Source organism: Erpetoichthys calabaricus, chromosome 1 (genome assembly GCF_900747795.2).
Source record: "Erpetoichthys calabaricus chromosome 1, fErpCal1.3, whole genome shotgun sequence".
Lineage (NCBI taxonomy): Eukaryota > Metazoa > Chordata > Cladistia > Polypteriformes > Polypteridae > Erpetoichthys > Erpetoichthys calabaricus.
In genome coordinates, this window is record NC_041394.2 from 65,970,401 (window position 1) to 65,990,771 (window position 20,371).

The 20,371-nt window shown below is 37.1% G+C and overlaps 1 protein-coding gene across 6 annotated transcripts in view; it reads left to right on the forward strand.

Annotated features, from left to right (window-relative positions):
• Positions 1-6,068: 6,068 nt before the first annotated feature.
• LOC114651267 (uncharacterized) overlaps positions 6,069-20,371 on the forward strand; it is a 35,238-nt gene continuing 20,935 nt past the window's right edge. Inside the window, exons 1-3 of one of the 6 annotated variants that reach the window (XM_028801221.2) lie at positions 6,069-6,162; positions 9,823-10,009; positions 20,056-20,195. In XM_028801221.2, coding sequence (XP_028657054.1) covers positions 9,868-10,009; positions 20,056-20,195 — 282 coding nt within the window. In that variant the 5' untranslated portion in view covers positions 6,069-6,162; positions 9,823-9,867. Of the gene's footprint in view, positions 6,163-7,331; positions 7,414-7,630; positions 7,763-9,822; positions 10,010-20,055; positions 20,196-20,371 lie in introns of those variants that run through there. The other 5 variants (XM_028801236.2, XM_028801229.2, XM_028801242.2 and 2 more) reach the window with 5 other exon arrangements.

The window sequence follows — 20,371 nt, forward strand, 5'->3', positions numbered from 1 at the left end:
TTTGAAGGCTAAAATGAAGGAGTAATTCTCAGTCCTTCACTTTTTTCTCTTCACTTTCCTTCCAAGTATTTAATTAAACCCAACAGTGCATGATTAATACACACAGGTGTAAATGGTAACAAGCTAAATGGAGAAATGCTGGTCTCTTGTCATTTGCATGTTATTGCTAATTAGGAACAATTAAAAACCAAGAATACCGGTTTAAGACTAAAATAAGCAATAAGGGTTTAAAATCTTAGCAAGCGAGACAAGTAAATTGAAGCATAAGTGTTACTTGAACAATAAGTGCTTCTTATTAAGCAATTGGGTTGGAGCAAAAACCTGCAGCCACTGCGGCACACCAGGACCCCGGTCTAAGTGAATAACATTTACAAAATGACACCGAAATGCATTTCTGTCTAATGCAGCTTATTATGGCAATTATCCACCTTCATTAAAGGGCAAGTGTCTGTGTGTATGTGTCTGTGTGTCCATCCGTTTGCTGTGTCTCTGTTATATGCTGCTTGGTATGGGATTCGTAAAAGCAGCGCTTATGTTTGTGATGTGTCACCTGTTGGAATGAAAATGTGATGCGTTCTATTACTACAAATAAGCTTTTATGATGCGCCATTTGTTTGACCAAAAAATGTAATGCATTTTATTACTACATGCATTACAAAATACACTCACTGCCCACTTTATTAGGTACACCTCTTCAACTGTCTGTTAACACAAATATCTAATCAGCCAGTCATTTGGCAGCAACTCATGTAGACATTGTCAAGACGACCTGTTGAAGTTCAAACTGGGCATCAGAATGGGGAAGAAAGTTGATTTAAGTGACTTTGAATGCAGCATGGTTGTTAGTGCCAGATGGGCTGGTCTGAGTATTTCAGAAACTGCTGATCTACTGAGATTTTCATGCACAACCATCTCTAGTGTTTACAGAGAATGGTTCCAAAAAAGGGGAAATATCCAGTGAGGTGCAGTTTTCTGGGCAAAAATGCCTTGTTGATGCCAGAGGTCAGAGGAGAATGGTCAGATTGGTTCAAGCTGAAAAAAGGTAACAGTAACTCAAATAACTACTCATTACAACCAAGGTATGCAGAAGAGCATCTCTGAACACACAACACGTTGAACCTTGAAGCAGATGGGCTACAGCAGCAGGAGACCACATCGGGTGCCACACTTGTCAGCTAAGAACAGTTTAATTGAGGTATAATTTGCACAAACTTACCAAAATTGGACAATAGAAGATTGGAAAAAAGGTTACCTGGTCTGAGTCTCGATTTTTGCTGTGACATTTGGGTGGTAGGGCCAGAATTTGGCATCAACAACATGAAAACATGGATCCATCCTGCCTTGTATCAATGGTTCAGGCTGGTGGTGGTGTAATGGTGTTGTGGATATTTCTCTTGTCACACTTTGGGCCCCTTAGTACCAAATGAGTATTGTTTAAATGCCATAGCCTACCTGACTATTGTTGCTGATCATGTCCATCCCTTTATGACCCCAAGTGTACCCAACATCTGAAAGCTACTTTCAACAGGATAACATGCCATGTCACAAAGCTCAAACCACATCCTGCTTGTTTCTTGAACATGACAATGAGTTCACTGTACTCAAATGGCCTCCACAGTCACCAGGTCTCAATCCAACTGAACACCTTTGGGATGTGGTGGAACGGGAGATTCGCATCATGGATGTGCGGCTGACATATCTGCAGGAACAGCATAATGCTATAATGTCAATATGGACCAAAATCCCTGAGGAATGTTTCCAGCCCATTGTTGAATCTATGATTATTAATTTAGTAAATAGAAAAAGCTGGGCATATAATGAATAACAAATATCAGCTCTTCTGCATTATCTGTGTAATTGGGAAATGCCATGAAGAATTACAGCAATTCTGAAGGCAAAAGGCAGTCCAACCTGATTTTAGCAAGGTGTACTTAATAAAGTAGCCAGTGAGCATACATTCCAATAGAATGCATTGCATTGCAAACTTTAAAGTTGAATACACTGAGGACTTCATAGATTATTAAGATTTCAACCCCATCTTAGACGGGCAGAACACCTAGTTTTTTTGTTTTTTTTTATAATTGTATTGATTTTATTGAAATCAAACAACATTCCATAAAAATAGATCAATTTTACAAAAATAGGATTGAAAACAAATCAACCCCCACCCCTGAGAAAGAGAGCATGGGCAGCAGAATAAAACTTAAAGCTAATAAAAATAAGTAAATAGATGAATTAATAAGTGAATAAAGATAAATGGAGAAGAAAAAGAAATGGGGTGACCAGAGACAATTTTCAACAAGACAGACTTGCTCGATATATAATTTTGAGTTGAATAATTGTATGCTTTGCGCATATGAAGCTAAAGTGAATTCTCTGCATTGCTACCTTCCACTCCTTTTCTGAGATGTTGAGTGAGAGATCCTTTTCCCACTGTCCTTTTGGATCTTTGAAAGGGAAGGACTGTAAAATGGTTTTATATTAGAACAACTAGTTTTTTAATAAGTTTACATGAGGACTTATTTTTGCTATGTGTTCTGTCCCTTTAAATTGAAAGGAATTTGTTAATTGAGAGTGTAAAATGTTAATTATCGTTAACTGGCAGTCAAAGGGCCAGCTGAGCAAACCTAAGAGAAATACAAAGCCAAAACAAGACTAGCAGCAGATTAGTTCAATTTAAGACTGGTCTTGTTCAGCTGTTCACTAGGCAGCACTTAGACTGAGGATCACCTCCTCTTAGTTCAATACTGCATAGTCTGGTCTTGATCTGCTGCAAGTTTGGGAGTACATCAGTTTCACTGCAACTGATCCATGATGCCTGCCTATAAATGTTACAGTGGATACCAAAAAATGCATGCAGTTCACCAACCAAAGCCTCGTAAGAACACACCCTCTCAAATTTGATGGGACCCATGAGAAAAAGCCAGCTAAATAGAACCAAAACTCTAAATCAAGTAAAGCACAACAATTCTGTTAGAATTTTTTGTACCTATTCTAAATGTATGCATGCAAGAAATGGTATTAAGTATGTGAGGAGTATGGTTTTACACACATTGGTGTAATTTCAAGATATTGTCCTGCTTTAAAAAACAGACAGATATGAAACCAACACTGAAATTATACATTTTAAAACTTATTATTAATTTATTGATGAAAAGATATATATAAAAATGGTAAAGAACCAAAAGAAAAAAAATAAAGGCTATTATAAATATCCTGGAAGCCACTACAATTTGCCTGTCGGACAAAGATTGGAGTGGAGGATGCAATTATCTGTCTGCTCCACAAGGCTTATTCTCACCTGGATAAAGCTGGCAGTACTGTGAAGATTGTGTTTTTTGATTTCTCCAGTGCTTTCAATACTGTCCAGTCATCCCTGTTAAGGGGTAAACTCAGAGATATGCAGGTGGATGAGCCTATGGTGTCCTGGATAATGTACTGTCTTTTGAGCAGACCACAGTTTGAGTGTTGTGGGGTACAAAATCTGTATATTTTGGTTTATATTTCCATTATATTTTGTTCAAGACAAGACAACAGATGAACTACATTCAGGACAAATCTAAGCATGTCTTCTTCCAGTTATACCTCACTTTTAAAACAGCTGTTCCAACAAAGAAAGGAAGACATGCTGGTGGCTCAATTACTTTATAACCTGAGGAAGGATGGACATCTAATTATTTTACAGCCTGGGAAAGGGAGACATAGCAACACCTCTGAAAACATAAAAAGTTTTATTGTTTGGGAAAACGGACAGAGAATTCATTCATCATATTGACAGCCAGCCAATCAGAATGTCTAACAATCACATCTTGCAAAACCCCCCGGTAGAATTTTAGAATAAATATGCCTCGTCTGAGGAGCAATATAGTAAGTGAGTAAGTGAGTAAGGAAGTAAGTGAGCAAGGAAGGAGGGAGGAAAAAGAAGGGATGAAGACATCACTGGTGGTAAGAATAGCACCATAAGCAACTACTAGTGCTAGATCAGAAGCCGCTTGCAGCATTCATCCTTGTCATCTGTAACTTTTTCGTAAGCTTTTTCTAAAGACTATATATATCCAGACTTTTCTATCAGTCCTATTTTCTATTATTCTTTGTTCCACTGGTTTTATTATTATTTCTGTAATTAATACCATGCTGCTTTTAACTTGCTATGCTTTGTCTTAATGTCTAGTGTGATTAATGTAATAAGGTTTTCTTTGAGCACCTGGTGCAGCCAGAGATTTGCCATTACCTCTGTGCTGTGAGGTTTATTAAGGCTGCGAGTGAGAGCTCCACTCAATAGTAGGGAACAGTATGTGAAGTAAGGCATTCTTGGCTGATAAACTGTTGATAGTCAATGATGCTGAGCCTTTGTATTTTAAATGTATTCTTGTGGACCTAAAGTAATATTTAGGTCTGAGATATCATTAAAACATTGTATGTTGTTCGTACCATTAATAAGTAAGTCTCTTGAAGTGCTGAGAGAGTGGCAGGCTGTGTTATTCCTAAAGCACTTGTGTGGTTTAAAGTGCTAAAGGTTAATCAGCTGTGTGTGTGTCACTCATGGGGCACTGTTGTGGTTAGGGTCTGTGTCTATGCGTATAGCTATGTATGTGTGTGTTAATCTTAAAGTGCAACAGTAGACCAACCCGATAACAAACTTGACAAGTACACTTACCCTTGGGTAAAGAGTAAGCAGAGGGAAATACTACGATAATACCGTGAGGCTCAAGGACTGTGTTTTCTGATGCAGATGTGAGCAACACTGAAGCACCACATGGAAAAGTCCTGTTTGCTTTTCTCTTTAATCTGTATAGTTCAGTTCATAAATATAACACCAGGTCATGACACTTGCAGAAATTCTCAGATGATTCCGCACTTATAGGGTATATTGATAAAGGGGGATGAAACAGAGTATAGGAGTCAGGTGGAGAGCTCTGTTTCTTTGTGCAAAGAGAATCTACATCAGCAAAACCATGGGACTGCTTACTGACCTTCGCAACACCATGTCCGGTCACTATTCAAGGAGTGGATATAGAGGTGGTCTACTCCTATAAGTACTTACCATCCACATTAGTGACAGGTTAGAGTGGTCTCAGTACACAGAGGAACTATATAAGAAAGAGCAGAGCATTGCCTTTTTCATTAGCAGACTGTTCGTTTAACGTGGGAAGTGACATCCGTCACATCTTCTATAATTCTGTGATGGCCAGTGCAGTTTTCTACGCTGTGGTGTGCTGGACTTGTAACATCACTTCAAGAGAGGCCCACCAAATCAACAAGCTAATTAAAAGGGCAGGCTCAGTTATAGGATACATTCTGGAGATAGTAGCAGAGGTGAGTTAAAATAAAACTTAGTGTCATTATGAACAATGCTGTACATCCCCTTTTTGACATACTAACACTGAGGACTTTCAGACAACTAACCCTTCAGCTGAAGTATGTCAGGAAGCGAACTAGGGCTCCTTTATACCAACAGCAATATGTCTGCATAATGCCTGTGACAGCCATGTTAGAAGTTTCTTTCATTTTAACTGTGCTGCTTTATTGTCACTCTGGTGTGTACTCAGACCAAAGTATGTGTGTATATTTATATATTTATTTACTTACTTAACTACACAGGGCTGTCTTAATGTATGGGTACAATGGGCAGTGGCTGGGGGTCTACAATGTTTCTGATGCCAAAGTATGTTTCTGTTTTGCTATCAAAACAAGGTCCCCAGCGCTCTACTTTGCCTGGGGGCCTATGATGCTGTTAAGACGGTCCTGTATTTATGTATTTATTTATTTTAAGAGATTCTGTAAAAAGCCACATTTTCCAGGGACAAATGAAGTTCTATCTGTCTATCTATCTGTCTCGTTAGGTCTACGACGATATTATAGAAATATCTTGAGTATAATTAAAATACAACTTAGAAGCAGATTCGTTCTAAACCACATATTAAAGAAAATCTTCCTAAAATAATTCAGAATAACATTCAGGAAACAGGTGCATGCAGTACTTCAACAAAAGACTTTTGTTTTGACTCGAGTGTACCGGAAATGGGCGGGGCAATGCCGCACTGCTCGCCGCATCATCGTCAGTCAACCAGAAGCGCCTTTGTTGACAAAGTAAAAGGTGGTTTGGAACTGACGTGCTGACAAACCCCGAAAAATGACACACAGCCGGCTCCCAGTCTACAGGTAATTTTGACTACGAAGGCTATAGTTATTGACGACTCATGCACACGCGGTCAAACAGAATGCCAAGTCGTGCTCAAAGAAGTCAATTTTTGGAAGGACTTGGAAAAGTATAAAACTGAGTATCAAAAATAAGTAACTGGCTGACAAAGTTTCCTGGACAGCAGAATCAGAGAGTTCTAAATTCACACTACCGTACGCAGATGGCTGTTGTAAAGAATCGACAAAATGTTAAAATGACAACCGAGTTGTAGGGGCCTCTAAGTCGGCTTCCTCGAAGTGCATATTTTGCTGAGCAGAGAAGTGAGGCCATGGTTTACAAAGGGTTCCCATTATTACCACCAAGAACTTAAGATAAATGAAATGTGTCAACCTCTTTATAGTGTAAGAGAAGATGAAAGACTCTAATATAAGAAACACATTTGAGGAAAATCGGTGCCACTTGAGAAAGCAAGAAAATTAATTGATTTATGATGCTTATGCATATTAAGCAGGTAAACTGGGGATGGTAAAACGTAAGTAACATAAACTGAAAGAATATTCTCACTAGTTATCCTTATCCATTTACAATAATTAACAACAAAATGATAAAACCAAGCACAATAAATAACATACATTTTGTGTTTTATCGTAACTGGTGCAAGGTCTTGTAAAGTCTTTCTTGGACGTCATAAATTGAGAAATAAACGGCCGTACTAATTCCATAATTGAAGTAAAACAATCGAAATTTTGCGCACCTTAAAAATCTGTGGTGTTGCACATATTTAGCCAGTAGATGTCGCTAAAAATATTCTTCAACGTGCAGTATTTAAAAATTGTAAACTGTCACATTTGCACCAAATACGTTGTTAATCTTAAAACAGTGACAGTCGCGTATGAAAATGTGTTCCACTACAGAGATCCTGAATTACAGGAAATTTTACTGTGGAATATTTTGTGGTCCCTTGAACATGGTACGTGTAAACATATAGTCAATTGACACCCCACAATCTGTTATATTCCAGTGGACCTATTTTTTGTACATTGTCACACAACAGTGACACTTGAGTGAAAACACATCCGAATTAGTAGCTGACGAATAAGTAGGCCTGCGGTGGGTTGGCACCCTGCCCAGGATTGGTTCCTGCCTTGAGCCCTGGGATTGGCTCCAGCAGACCCCCGTGACCCTGTAGTTAGGATTCAGTGGGTTGGAAAATGGATGGATGGATGGAATAAGTAGGCAACTTCAGCCTCGTTTCTCAAACAGTAGCGCAGGTTAGTGAATCAAATGTGGCAGTAAATTGTTAAGTTCGATGTGCAAGTTTAAAACCTTTGTCCTGAATCGCCAGGCGTGTACTTGCGAATTAAAGTATAACGCGAACGCGCTTAGTGTTTCATTCATGTTGTTTATTTTATTTACCACATTCTCAGTAACGCATACCTTGGTACACGCCGTATTTAAGAAACTCCGCCTTTGCACTGGATTCGCTCTTTCATTGGTTTAGGGGCGGGCTTATACGTCATAACGGCTGATGCGCATTTTTTGAAATCTTCCTTCTGCACGGAGCCGGGACTTAGATGATCTTGAGTTTAACGCATTTTGCAGTAAAGGTAGTTTTTGAAGGTAGGCTTTTTTCGTGTAGATTAATTTGTCAGCAATCTGATTAATGTTCCTTTTTTGTTGATTTCATGTTTGTAGATCATTTCATGCCATACACGAGATGTATTTAAAGTCACATTGATAGAACCGTATGATGTTGTTTTTAGACAGGTCAGACCTTTTCCATTAGTTATTCTGGAGCTGTTATTTGTATGTCTTTATGCTGATTTCAGTTCGATTGAAATCTGTTTTTATAGAGGTTTTTTTAATGAGAATATGTAGCACGAAACACTTTAAATGCCAAGTTACATCTGTTCAAGCATGTTATGGTATTGGGCTTCTTTCTGAAATAAATAGATGGAAGTCAATTTGTAATGCGTAGTGTCCGCGAACAGTAAAACAGGACAGATGTTGCACTTGCAGTGACACGGATTCTGTAATGCTTTTGTTTTGCATTTCTCTAAACCCGGTACTGTTTTGGTAAAAGCATTCTGTGAAAAGTGAAATAAATGTACCTGAGTAAATACTTATGAAAGAAGCTTTTATGCCGTTTAGCACGTTGTATGCAGTTAGTGTCTTTAGAAGACAACAAAATGTAACTGCAAAGATGTTCTGGTATATATGCTAGGAAAAGTCACAGAATTTGCAAAGCTATTGTAAGATTTCTGTTTTAAGAACTGTAGGTGGAAAAATTGCCATTTATGCATAACTGTTTTTTTAGATATTATTTCCGAGCAAAGTCAGCTTTGAATAACACTCAAGATGTTTGTAATTTAGTACAGTATACTTTAAGGAAATGTTCCACATTAAATGGCAATGATTTTCATTTTCAAACTTTAATGTTTAGTGTTTTGAAGTCCAGTTTTGTCTGAAATAGTTAAAGTCAACATAGCATAATAGGGGATGGGTGGCATAGCGGTTGCACTGCTGCCTCGCCTCACATTAAGGAGACCAGATACCACATTCCAAATCCTCTTTTCTACAGGTGATGATTGGGTTTCCTCTTACAGTACAAAGACATGCTGATGAGGTGGACTGATAATAGTAAATTGGCAAGTGTGTGAGTGTGTTCACCACACGGTAGACTGGTGACCAGTCCAGGAGATTGTTCTTGCCTTGCGCCCTATGCCTGCTGCAGCGTTGCGCCGGATTAAGCGAGTTTAGAAAATGGTATGGTATGGCACGGTACAACATAGTACGAGGACAATAGATAAAGGGATCTGCTCAAAGCATTGTAATTGTAAGATGTACAAATTATATTTGCATTGCATTTTTCTTGTTTTACAAGGAAGAAATGAGTATTTTCTTTTAGTCATATTAATAGTTTAAGTATTTTTTTTACATCTGCTTGTAGTTTGCTTTTTAACCAAAAATTGGAACATACCTGGTTTTTCTCTTTATCTTTTATGACAAAGAAATTTATGTTAAAATTAATTTTTCTTTAGAAACTTTAGTGGTTAATATAACAACTTGAAATTTCCAGTTCACCAAATTCTGTTTGGATCTTTCTACATGTTAAAAGAATAGTCCACCCAAAAATGTAAATGTATGTGTTAACTTACCCTGTGTTGTTTGTATTGATGACTGAGAAATATTCTTAATCTCATGTTTTCATGGAGAACGGAGGTCATAAAAAGTTATGATACACCTGGCTTCATTAGGGGGCTAATACTGAACAGCAGCAAACAATATTCAAACATCCATGGGAAAAAAGTCTAAAATTACTTCTGTCACATAATCCACATGTCCTTTATCCAGTATTCCAAAGAGCATACTTTTTTACTAAAATATTGTTCAGTGTTGTATGTTGTACACAAACAAGAAGTATGAGCATTTGAACTGCAGATCCATCTCCTCCCATCACTCATTGGTTAACAATCCGGTCATAATGAAAATATGAGATTAAAAGTTTTCTTGACCTTCACTGCAAACAACCTGGGGTAAGTAATAGATAAATGAATACTTAGTGATATTTTATTTAAGCTTTCTTAAGTTTAAATTGTGATGTTTTTACATTAGCTTAATTGTTTAACTATAGCCATGTCATTTGATTTTTATTTTATTTTTGTCTTTAATTTTTAAAGTCTGTCTTTCAGCTTTAGAGGAACTTGTTTACATTTTAAATATAAATGCCCAGAAAACCTGGACAACCTTCCCATCGGCGGAAGCAGACCACCCCTGGAAGAGGAAATGTTTCTAATACATCAGGATTTGGCTCCTTTACATCTCCTTCACAGACCACTCCTCGAACCCGTCGTTTAAGTGGTCCAGGTATGTAAACTTCAGTGTAACATTTATTTATTTATAAAGATCAATGGGGTGATTTTAGTCTCTCATGCAGGATACAATGGCAGATCAGTAAAGATGAAGATGAAAGAAAAAAAAAATATTGCTTTTATCAAGCAGGTAGTACAGAGATTCCAAATCGGTCATTTCAATCATTTGTACGGGACAAAGTTCTGTCATGTTTTACATTGTAGTTCATTGTTTGATGCAGTATTGAGGAGTGTTCCAGCAGCTTTGGCACAAGGTATACACGAGTTGTGCACACACCCACACATGCATAGGGCCAAGTTGGAATCTCCAACTAACCTAAGACACCATTCTTTCAGGAATGGAAAAATAAATGAGTTCCCACAGGGAAACCTATTCATTCATGCTATATTTAAACCCAGGGTATTGAATTTGTGAGACAGTAGTGCTTGTATATGACATCAAATTCAATTCAGTTTATTTTTGTATACAGTAGTGTTCCTTACTGAGAGATTGTTCATAGTGCTGTAAGAAGTTCACAGTCAAAATGCAATTGCAATTTAATGCATTAATGTAACATTAATGAAGCAAAGCAATATCTGTCCGCTAACGTTATTGTTAAACTTTGGGCCGGTTGATATTGGGGGAGAGGAAAGCAAACTTCACTCATACCTGGAGAAACTAAACCTCTGGGGAGATCATTGGTCACATATAGCGCAAGGTCAAAAGGTAAAGTCAGTCCCCGGTCATAGTTCTGCAGGCCTAGGCCAATTGGCTTCCCACCCTCTCTTGGCCATTCTAAAGTGAAGGTCTATGCTGGGCCATCTAATATGAGATAGAATCTTTCAATTGATTGATTTCAAAGCTCTTAGTATTTCAAGTTTTTTTTTTTATGGCCAGGAAGACGACTTGGAGGTAAAGAGGTTGTGCCAAAATGCTGGAGCAGGACATCAGGAAGAGAAACAGAATAGAGGAGGGTTAGTAATGGTTCGTAATTACTGTAATACTTATATTGTTATACAATTATACATATAAAACTAATCAACATCTGTACTCAGAGTATGCTAGATTTGAGTCTTAAGCCTGGATTTAAAAGTCGACACTGAAGGGACATCTTTTAATTATTAGTTGCACAGCTTTGGGGCCTTGTAGCTAAAATCTCAACCTCCCGCTGTCATTTTATTAGTCCTTGGAATGTTTAGTGGCCCAGCATCTTCAGATCTTAATATGCACTCTGGTTTGTAAAGTTTAAGGCGTTAAATGTAAGAATTAATATTTTGAAACCTGCCCTAAATTTAAATGGAAGCTAGTATAATGACTTGAGAACAGGAGCCATGCTGTTGTACTTTATTGTTCTTGTAATTAATCCTATAACATCATGTTGAATTAACCGAAAACCCTTCTTCTAGAATGTTGTGAACAGCCAGTAAATGATGCATTGCAGTAGTCGGTCCTACTAGAACCTAATCCATGAATGAATTTCTCGGTATCCTCTGTATTTGGAAATCATTTTATTTTTTATATTTTTAAAAAGATTATTTTTATCTTTTAAGGTGGAAAAATAAATTTCAGTTAGTATTGAATTGTGTGTTTTTAAAATACATGGTGGTATCAAAAATATTTAGGGAAAAATATTTTATATTATTCAGTAAACATATTCAGTTTCTAAATTGATACTTAATATATTTAAGTAATAAAGGTATCCAACACTCCCATGCCCAAGTGAAAAGATAATTGTCCTCTTAGTTATCCACTCAAATAGCTGACCAAAGCTATCTGATAATTAGACTTAACTACTGAACACAGCTAGACCTGATTATAGCCAGCCCTTTTAAATCCAAACGTCCCCTTATCTGATGTAAAGACAACACAGACAGCAGTAAATATGAGAAAAATTTTTAAATCCTCAATAGCAAGATGCACAATAGAAAGCACTTTTTTGACAGTACTGTACGGAGTAAAAACAAAAAGTATTGCTGCCGTTTTCATTTATTTTAAAAATGAATCTGGATTACCATATTTGCACAAGTATATCCCACACCCTTGTATAACTTGCCCATTATGTCTTCCAGTAATTAGAAAAGATGTATCCTGCACCCTTCTATAACCCACACATCTGCTCTTTCATTAAAAAAGCAGGTTTAACTCCAGTTTGTGTTCATATTTTTACATGCAAATATGTCAAAATGGAGTTCAAATCTGGATAAGTCTTCAGTCAGCCAGCTAAAACAGACACCTGACCCCAAGTGGAGACATTATGATGTCGTCAAACTGCACTAAGCATTTGTCTTTCTGTGCTGTAAGACCGATTTGATACTGTGGCATTTTCTAAAGTTGGGATCTCTCTTTTCCCTTTCTGTTCCACTGAATAGAGTGTAAGCACCTTGAAGTGAGACCTTCTCTATGGAAAAAAACTGAACTAACAGGTTTAGATGCTTGCAAAAAAGCTGATAAAGTCTCCTGTTTGCATGTCTGCTCTGTGCTAACCTGGTAAACGAAAGAGAACATGGTAGATGCATTCATGTTTAGGAAAAGAAGAGGTATTATAACAACATTTAAAACCAGAGAATCTGCATGTTTTCATACAGGTACAAGGTTTTTTTTTTTTTTATAGACACACTTATGTAGATTCCCCAAAACAGCTATCTCACTCAATGAGTTGCATGCCATACCGGTTGCAGTGTTAGAAATGCATTTAAACACTGCAGGTTGGAAATCTACTGCGGGGAAAATAAGTATTGAACACGTCAACATTTTTCTCAGTAAATTTATTTTTAATGGGGCTATTGACATGACATTTTAACCAGATGTTGGTAACAACCCAAGTAATCCACACATACAAAGAAATCAAAACAAATAAGTCCATAAATTAAATTATGTGTAATAAAGTAGAATGGCACGGGGAAAAAGTATTGAACAAATGAAGAAAAAGAGGTGCAGAAAGGCATGAAATGCCAAAAACCAGCTAAAATTTGTCAGTACAGTATTTAGAAAGCAATACTGCCCCCTATCAGTGCAAATTTATATTGGTTGGTTTAGCCCTCATTGGTAGCCTATAAAAAGGTTTTTCATTACTAAAGTGTCACGCAAGAAGCTTCTCATGATGGGTAAAAGCAAAGAGCTCCCTCAAGACCTTTGCAACCTTATTGTTGCAAAACATACTGATGACATTGGTTACAGATGTAATTCTAAACTTCAGAATGTTCCAGTGAGCACCGTTTGGGCCATAATCCAGTAGTGGAAAGAACACCATTTCACCATAAACTGCCCATGACCAGGTGCTCCTCGCAAGATTTATGACAGAGGAGTCAAAAGAATAATCAGAACAGTTGTCCAAGAGCCAAGGACCACTCGCGGAGAGCTTTAGAAAGACCTGGAATTAGCAGGTACACTTGTTTCAAAGAAAACAATGAGTAATGCACCCAACATCTATGGCCTTTATGCATGCTCACTGCACAAGACTCCACTGCTGAAGATAAAGCATGTTGAAGCTAGTTTAAAGTTTGCTGCACAACATTTGGAGAAGCCAGTGAAATACTGGGAGAATATAGTCTGGTCAGATGAGGAGAAATGGCACTGCACATCACTATGGTGTGGGGCTGTTTTTCAGCATATGGTACCGACAGACTTCATATAATTGAAGGAAGGATGAATGGAGAAATGCACTGGGACATTCTTGATAATCTGCTGCCATCTACCAGGATGCTGAAGATGAAACAAGGGTGGACATTTCAGCAAGACAATGATCCCAGACACACAGCCAAGGAAACTCTCGGTTGGTTTCAGAGAAAGAAAATCAAGGTGCTAGAGTGGCCCAGTCAATCACCCGACTTGAATCCAATTGAAAAATCTATGGAAAGAACTGAAGATCAGAGTTCATAGAAGATGCCCCCGGAACATTTAAGATTTCAAGACAGTTTGTGTGGAAAAATGGGCCAAAATCACACCTGAGCAGGAGGTGTCTTGAAGCTGTCATTACCAACAAAGGCTTTTCTAGTAAGTATTAAATACATTTCAGTAAGCGTGTTCAATACTTATTCCCTGTGTCATTCCACTTTATTACACATAACTTAATTTATGAACTTGCTTGTTTTGATTTCTTTGTATGTCTGGATAACTTGGGTTGTTACCGACATCTGAGAAAAATGTTGACGCGTTCAAAACTTATTTTCCCTGATGTATGTATATCTACTAGGCTGTCCCAAAAAAAAAAACACCATTGAAATGCTTACACTTACATTTGAGTTGAACATATGTTCATATTTTTCTCTGTGATTTCCCCATCACACTTTTGCTCATCACTTTCATGAGCAGCTTATTCTCATTTCCAAGTGACTGGTTTGTGTTGTCATTCATTATTAAATCGGACCGTCTTTGGGCTCTTAGATGCACACCATTCACAATGAGTTTTGGGACAGATTTTGCTGCGCTTACTGCTCTGCTCTCAAATCTAACAACATCGTGAAAGTCACTGTTGCATTCAAGATTTCTCACTTACAGCTATTCTGTGCTAGAACTGTTAAACATTAATCTTCGTATGCAAAAACTGACTTTCTTTCTTCATTAAAGACAATAAAGAATAACTGTTAGAGTTATTTTCCATTTGTTATTTTAATATCTTTTTATAAAGAGGTGTTTTGTGACAGTGGACATTTTAGTCACCTGCAGTTTCACAGAGTCTTCACCTTAGCCAATTGCTAACTTAATGTACATTGACTAAAGTAATAAGGAGTATCTTTATTATTTCATTTCAGCTGTAATAGGCAAAAATATATCCAGTATAGTCTTGTGTATAAGTACTTCATTGCCCGGTCTTGTCTACTGCATTTCCTGTGTTAAAGGAGAGCCCAGTACTGTACTCTATAACATCCAACTCTGCATTTTATTTATCTTTCCATTTAACCATGATACTAACTATAGCCTTATGTTTCATGTGCTTTACTTTACACTTTTGTTCGGTATTTTTATTTTAACACTCTCCTGATAAACACTGACTATTTTTAGAGATTTTCTGTAAGTTGCTCCTCATAAAGATATTGCAAATTTAATATAAAGATTGTAACAGATGCTTGTAGATCTCATTCACTTCTTTCATTTGTAAACTGCTGGGGATAAAGTCTCACAGAGCCTTGATTTATATAAAAAGAAAGATGGCTATAAAATAGGATGCCTACTGGCCCCAACAAGCAAAAAGAAGCGCAGCAGGGGAAAAAATAAAGAACAAACTAGAGTTGTGATTGTAACAACACATTAAATGCAGTCATTCATCTAATTTTCTTATATTTCTTATGTATAGGTTATCTGATTACATTAGTTTGTACTCGCAGTGAGTTGTGGTTTTGTCGATTGCTGTGACACTTGAAAATACATTTGTTTGAAAGTCTGCACCAGCCCCCCCCCCCCCCCCCCCCAATGCTTTCTTCTAACGAGCACTGCACAAGTCATAACCACTAAAAATAATTCATACATATCCAGTACCATATTTATAGGATATACTACCTTTTAAATATTTTATGAAATGAAATTTTCATTTAAAGGTTTATAATTTCATATTCCGCTGTTCACAACAATATGCCACATGTCAATATGTAGTATTGATGTTCATTTTCTTGATTTATATATACTGACAGAGGTGCAGGGGTGTGTCAGGAAAGGGGATGGGTTTCTAGCAGTCTTGGTACAATGCTAGAGAAAAGTTGCAAAGGTACAAATTGTGCTCTTTTTTTATTTCTTGTTTCTGTAAGAAGATCGAAACAAAGTCACATAAATACTAAATACATTATCTTTGAGTGGCACTAAAAGCCAAAATAAGTCACTAGAAATTTTGTATTTAACTCGCCAGTCTGCCAAGTAGTTTTACAGAGCTGACTGACCTAAAATAATGACGTTTTTTTACTCTGACACGTCTGTGTTTCATATGCTATGCCAATTTGAGAATGAATACATTGGCCTTGTTTTCTTATTGCCTTCTTTTTAGCTTGCCTTTTAGGAAGGTATTCACATTCAGGTTGCCATTTACTGTAACCAGGTTAACTTTGAGAGAATACTATAAGTTCTAGATAGAGCATGCTTGTAAGCTTCTTATAATCTGATTTGCCTTTCTTTAATGAAATTAATACAATCATTTTACAGTTTGCTTCTCCAAGGTCAAATTTATCATATTTACACAATACTATCAATTTATTTGTGCATGTCTCCTAATGACAGTAGCATAATACCAACTGCAGTCAATAGTATGTGGCACATCAAATACAACATCAGACAGTATCCAAGAATTGTTTAAAAAAAAATGTACGGCAATTTGTTTGTCCTAGTGCTTCTCCCATTCCTGGAAGCATTTCTTATATTCATTTTTGTTATCATGTCTAGAGCCTCCTGTTTTTTAATTTTTTCCTGGATTTCTTTCACAATAGCAAATATAATTCACTTCGGTCTCATTTTTAATTTAGGGAACAAAAATAAGTCACATGGAACAAGGTCTTGCAAATATGAGGGTGCGAAGCAACAGACACATTGTTATTGGCATGTTGATGTTGTGCAAAATCCAGTTTCTTCCTGATGCTTTCATGTAGGTATCTCAGCATTCAATATATAATCATTGTATCACACAGATATTATTTTGATGGTGAAAGAAATTGCTGTAAGTTTTATAATGAAGTTGCATGTAATGACATTTTTGCCGTTGCAATGAATAGTATACGCCATATGATAAACTGTGGGTCAGCCAGTTATCAACAAACCAGCCATCACATGCAACAGCATTGTGAGCAAGTCATCTTCCAGCAACACGTTGCCTCAAAATAAATGAATCGTGGATTGAGCAGGCTACAATATTTGTCAGTCTCATCTTGCCATCACAGCTGACTTGTGCCTTATTGGAGTGTAACTCTTTATGATTAACAAAAGTAGTATCATTCTCACTAGGTGCCCTTATTGCCATATATTTGCTGTCATTTGCCACAGATATGGTAGGAAAACTGAATACTGCCTCAAATTTCCTTTTTTGTGTTGGCATGTACAACCGCACCAAAACTGAATATGGTGCCATGTCATTCAGTTTATATCTCCTGACACCGCTGGAATGATGTAACTGAAGCTTCTCTGAGCTATCAGCCAGTTCCCTCTGGTAGATATCTGTTGGCAGAAAGCCATTCATTGTTACAGTTTTTCTTATGCCAGGGACAGCTCAGTGTATTGTTCCAAGAGAATGGCCATTGAAAGTCTAAATCACTTATAACATGGTCATTATCATGGGCAAAAAATATAAACAGTCCCTAAAAACTTTGTTCAATTTATATACTGGTTATGACCATTTGCATAATCTTCAAGCAGTGCCAAACAGACCACATTTTCTTATACAATTTGGTTGTAAACTGACTATACAGTCATGGCCAAAAGTTTAGAGAATGACAAATATTGGTTTTCACAAAGTATGCTGCTTCATTGTTTTTAGATCTTTTTGTCAGATGTTTCTATGGTATACTAAAGTATAATTACAAGGCTTTCATAAGTTTCAAAGGCTTTTACTGATAATTACATTAAGTTTATGCAAAGAGTCAATATTTGTACTGTTGGCCTTTCTTTTTCAAGACCTCTGCAATTTTCCCTGGCATACTGTCAATCAACTTCTGGGCCAAATCCTAACTGATGGCAGCCCATTCTTGCATAATTAATACTTGGAGTTTGTCAGAATTTGTCGATTTTTGTTTGTCCACCCAACTCTTGAGGACCACTAGTTCTCAGTGGGATTAACGTCTGGGGAGTTTCTTGGCTATGGACCCAAAATTTTGATGCTTTGTTCACTGAGCCACTTAGTTATCACTTTTGCCTTATGGCTCAGTGCTCCATCATGCTGGAAAAGGCATTGTTCATCACCAAACTGTTCTTGGATGGTTGGGAGAAGTTGGTCTCGAAGGATGTTCTGGTACCCATTCTTTATTCATGACTGTGTTCTTAGGCAAAATTTTGAGTGCGCCCACTTCCTTGGCTGAGATGCAACCCCACACACGAATGGTCTCAGCCAGGATGTTTTACTGTTGGCATGACACAGGACTTAAAGATAGCACTCACCTTTTCTTTTTCTTCTCCCGACAATCTTTTTTTTCCTGATGCTGCAAACAATTGGAATGGGATTCATCAGAGTAAATGACTTTACCCCAGTCCTCAGTAGTCCAATTCCTCTACCATCAGTCTGTCCCTGATTTTTCTTGGAGAAAAGTGGCTTCTTTGCTGCCCTTCTTGACACCAGGCCATCCTCCAAAGTCTTCACCTGCCTGCTGCCATTCCTGAGCAAGCTTTGCACTGGTGGTGCCCTGATCCTGCAGCTGAATCAACTTTAGGAGATGATCCTGGCGCTTGCTGGACTTTCTTGGGTGCCCTGAAGCCACCTGCACTCCAGTTGAACCTCTCTATTCTAACTCAATCAGCATGACAGAGTGATCTCCAGCCTTGTACTCATCAACACACTCACCTGTGTTTAATGTAAGAGTCTCACTGAAGTCAGTAAGTCCTTTTATGGAATGGCTGAAATGCAGTGAAAATGGGTTTTTTGAGATTAAGTTGATTTTCATGGGGGACTTTGCAGTTAATTGCAGTTCATCTGATCACTCTTCATAACATTCAGGAGTATATGCAAATTGCCATCATTAAAACTGAGGCAACAAACTTTGTGAGAATTAAAATTTGTGTGATTCTCATTCTCAAATGATGGGTTGATCTTCAGTCAAGAAGGTTGTTTTTACAAAAGTAGCCTTAAAATTAGGTCAAATGTAAGTAGTAGAGATTTACAAAATTCAAGCATCAGTAGTTTGTGCCTTTTGAAATTTTTGTTAATTTTGACTTGTACATTAAATGTTACTTTTTAGTGTTATTACCCAGGTAATGTTTCATGTAAGTAGTTATGAAAACATAGATCTCACAAACCTGACATAATGGCTTACTGAGACATCAGATTTTAAGTGTATTTTTATGAATGTATAAATGTATTTGTAGTGATTTATTGTGAATGCAATGTTATAAATGAAAAGTACTCAGTTGTATCAATGTTTATTTCTTTTTACTTAATGTTATCTAGTTTTACACGAGGAAATTTTTAAAGAACAGTTTTTTTTTTTGTGTGTGTGTGTAACCTAACACCTTTGCACCATACTGTGTAAACAATTGTACTGTATCTCTGTAGCTGTATTCGTTCTTGAGGTGATGCTCCTTCTAGAAAGGCACCATATAAAACAATGATTGTTTGACAGGGGCTTGCAGTTGCTTTATTGACAATGCTTGGTTTAACATTTAACATGGGAATAAGCTTTGTCAGTGATAAATTTGACAAATCTGAATCCTTGGTCTTTCAACACCATTGAACACTTATAGAATGCTCTGTACATAGTAACTAATGTTCCCCAATCATAGGTGCAGTTTCACCAGTCATGCAAACACGTCTACGACACTATGACATTTCTTTAGTCATTTCTATTTGATTTTATAATATCAGACCATATTTGGGTATGTGATGAAATTGAAAGCTATAAACTTGTATAATTTCTATTTTGTAATTCTTAAAATTATGTTGCACCACAATTATATTTAAACAAAAGAGAAAATGTGTGCAAGAGCAAATCTATATTAGGATAATGTCAGACATAACAGACAACACTATAAGGTGACTAGCTGTGCTATGGCACCTGTCTAAGGTGTTTTGAAATATAAGTGATCAACGTAGACTTTGGCGGTAACTTTTACAGTTCACAGACACACACATTCAGACAGTTGTTCTTTTAAGGTGGATAAGTATTTCCAAGTATTCATTGAAGTGTATTGAAAGTGTACTGTTGGTATACAATAACTTTACATATCCTACTTTTGAGGAACAATCTTATCTAAAGATGGTGTAAAATGCTTATGATCTGTGCAAATCATTTTAAGTACATCAAACCTTGGAAACTTTATTATGTTCTAAGCAACACCAAAACACTGAATATTAGTTTCATGGGAATGGGGTGTACTGTAAGGTGTTCAACATCAGTGGAACATGTATCATAAAGTGAACGTTTTTTGTGTTTTTCGGCCAGGCCCATCCTCATCCTCCCCAAGGCCAGTGAGGGCTGTCAAAAAGAAGCACTTCCGTCCTGGAACCCGTGCTTTGATGGAAATCCGAAAATATCAGAAATCAACTAACCTATTGATCCAGAAGTTACCCTTTTCAAGAGTGGTGAGTTAAAAGTAAATACATTACATTAAGTAATGTAACTAATTCAGGGAGAGTGTTTTCAGGAGTGAAGCTGGTGGGGAAAATTTACTTTTGCGACTTTGGGACCAGTGGTAAAATGTACATGATTTTGTAATGTTAGTATTTAGGTTACAGTGATCACAACCAACAAACTGAAA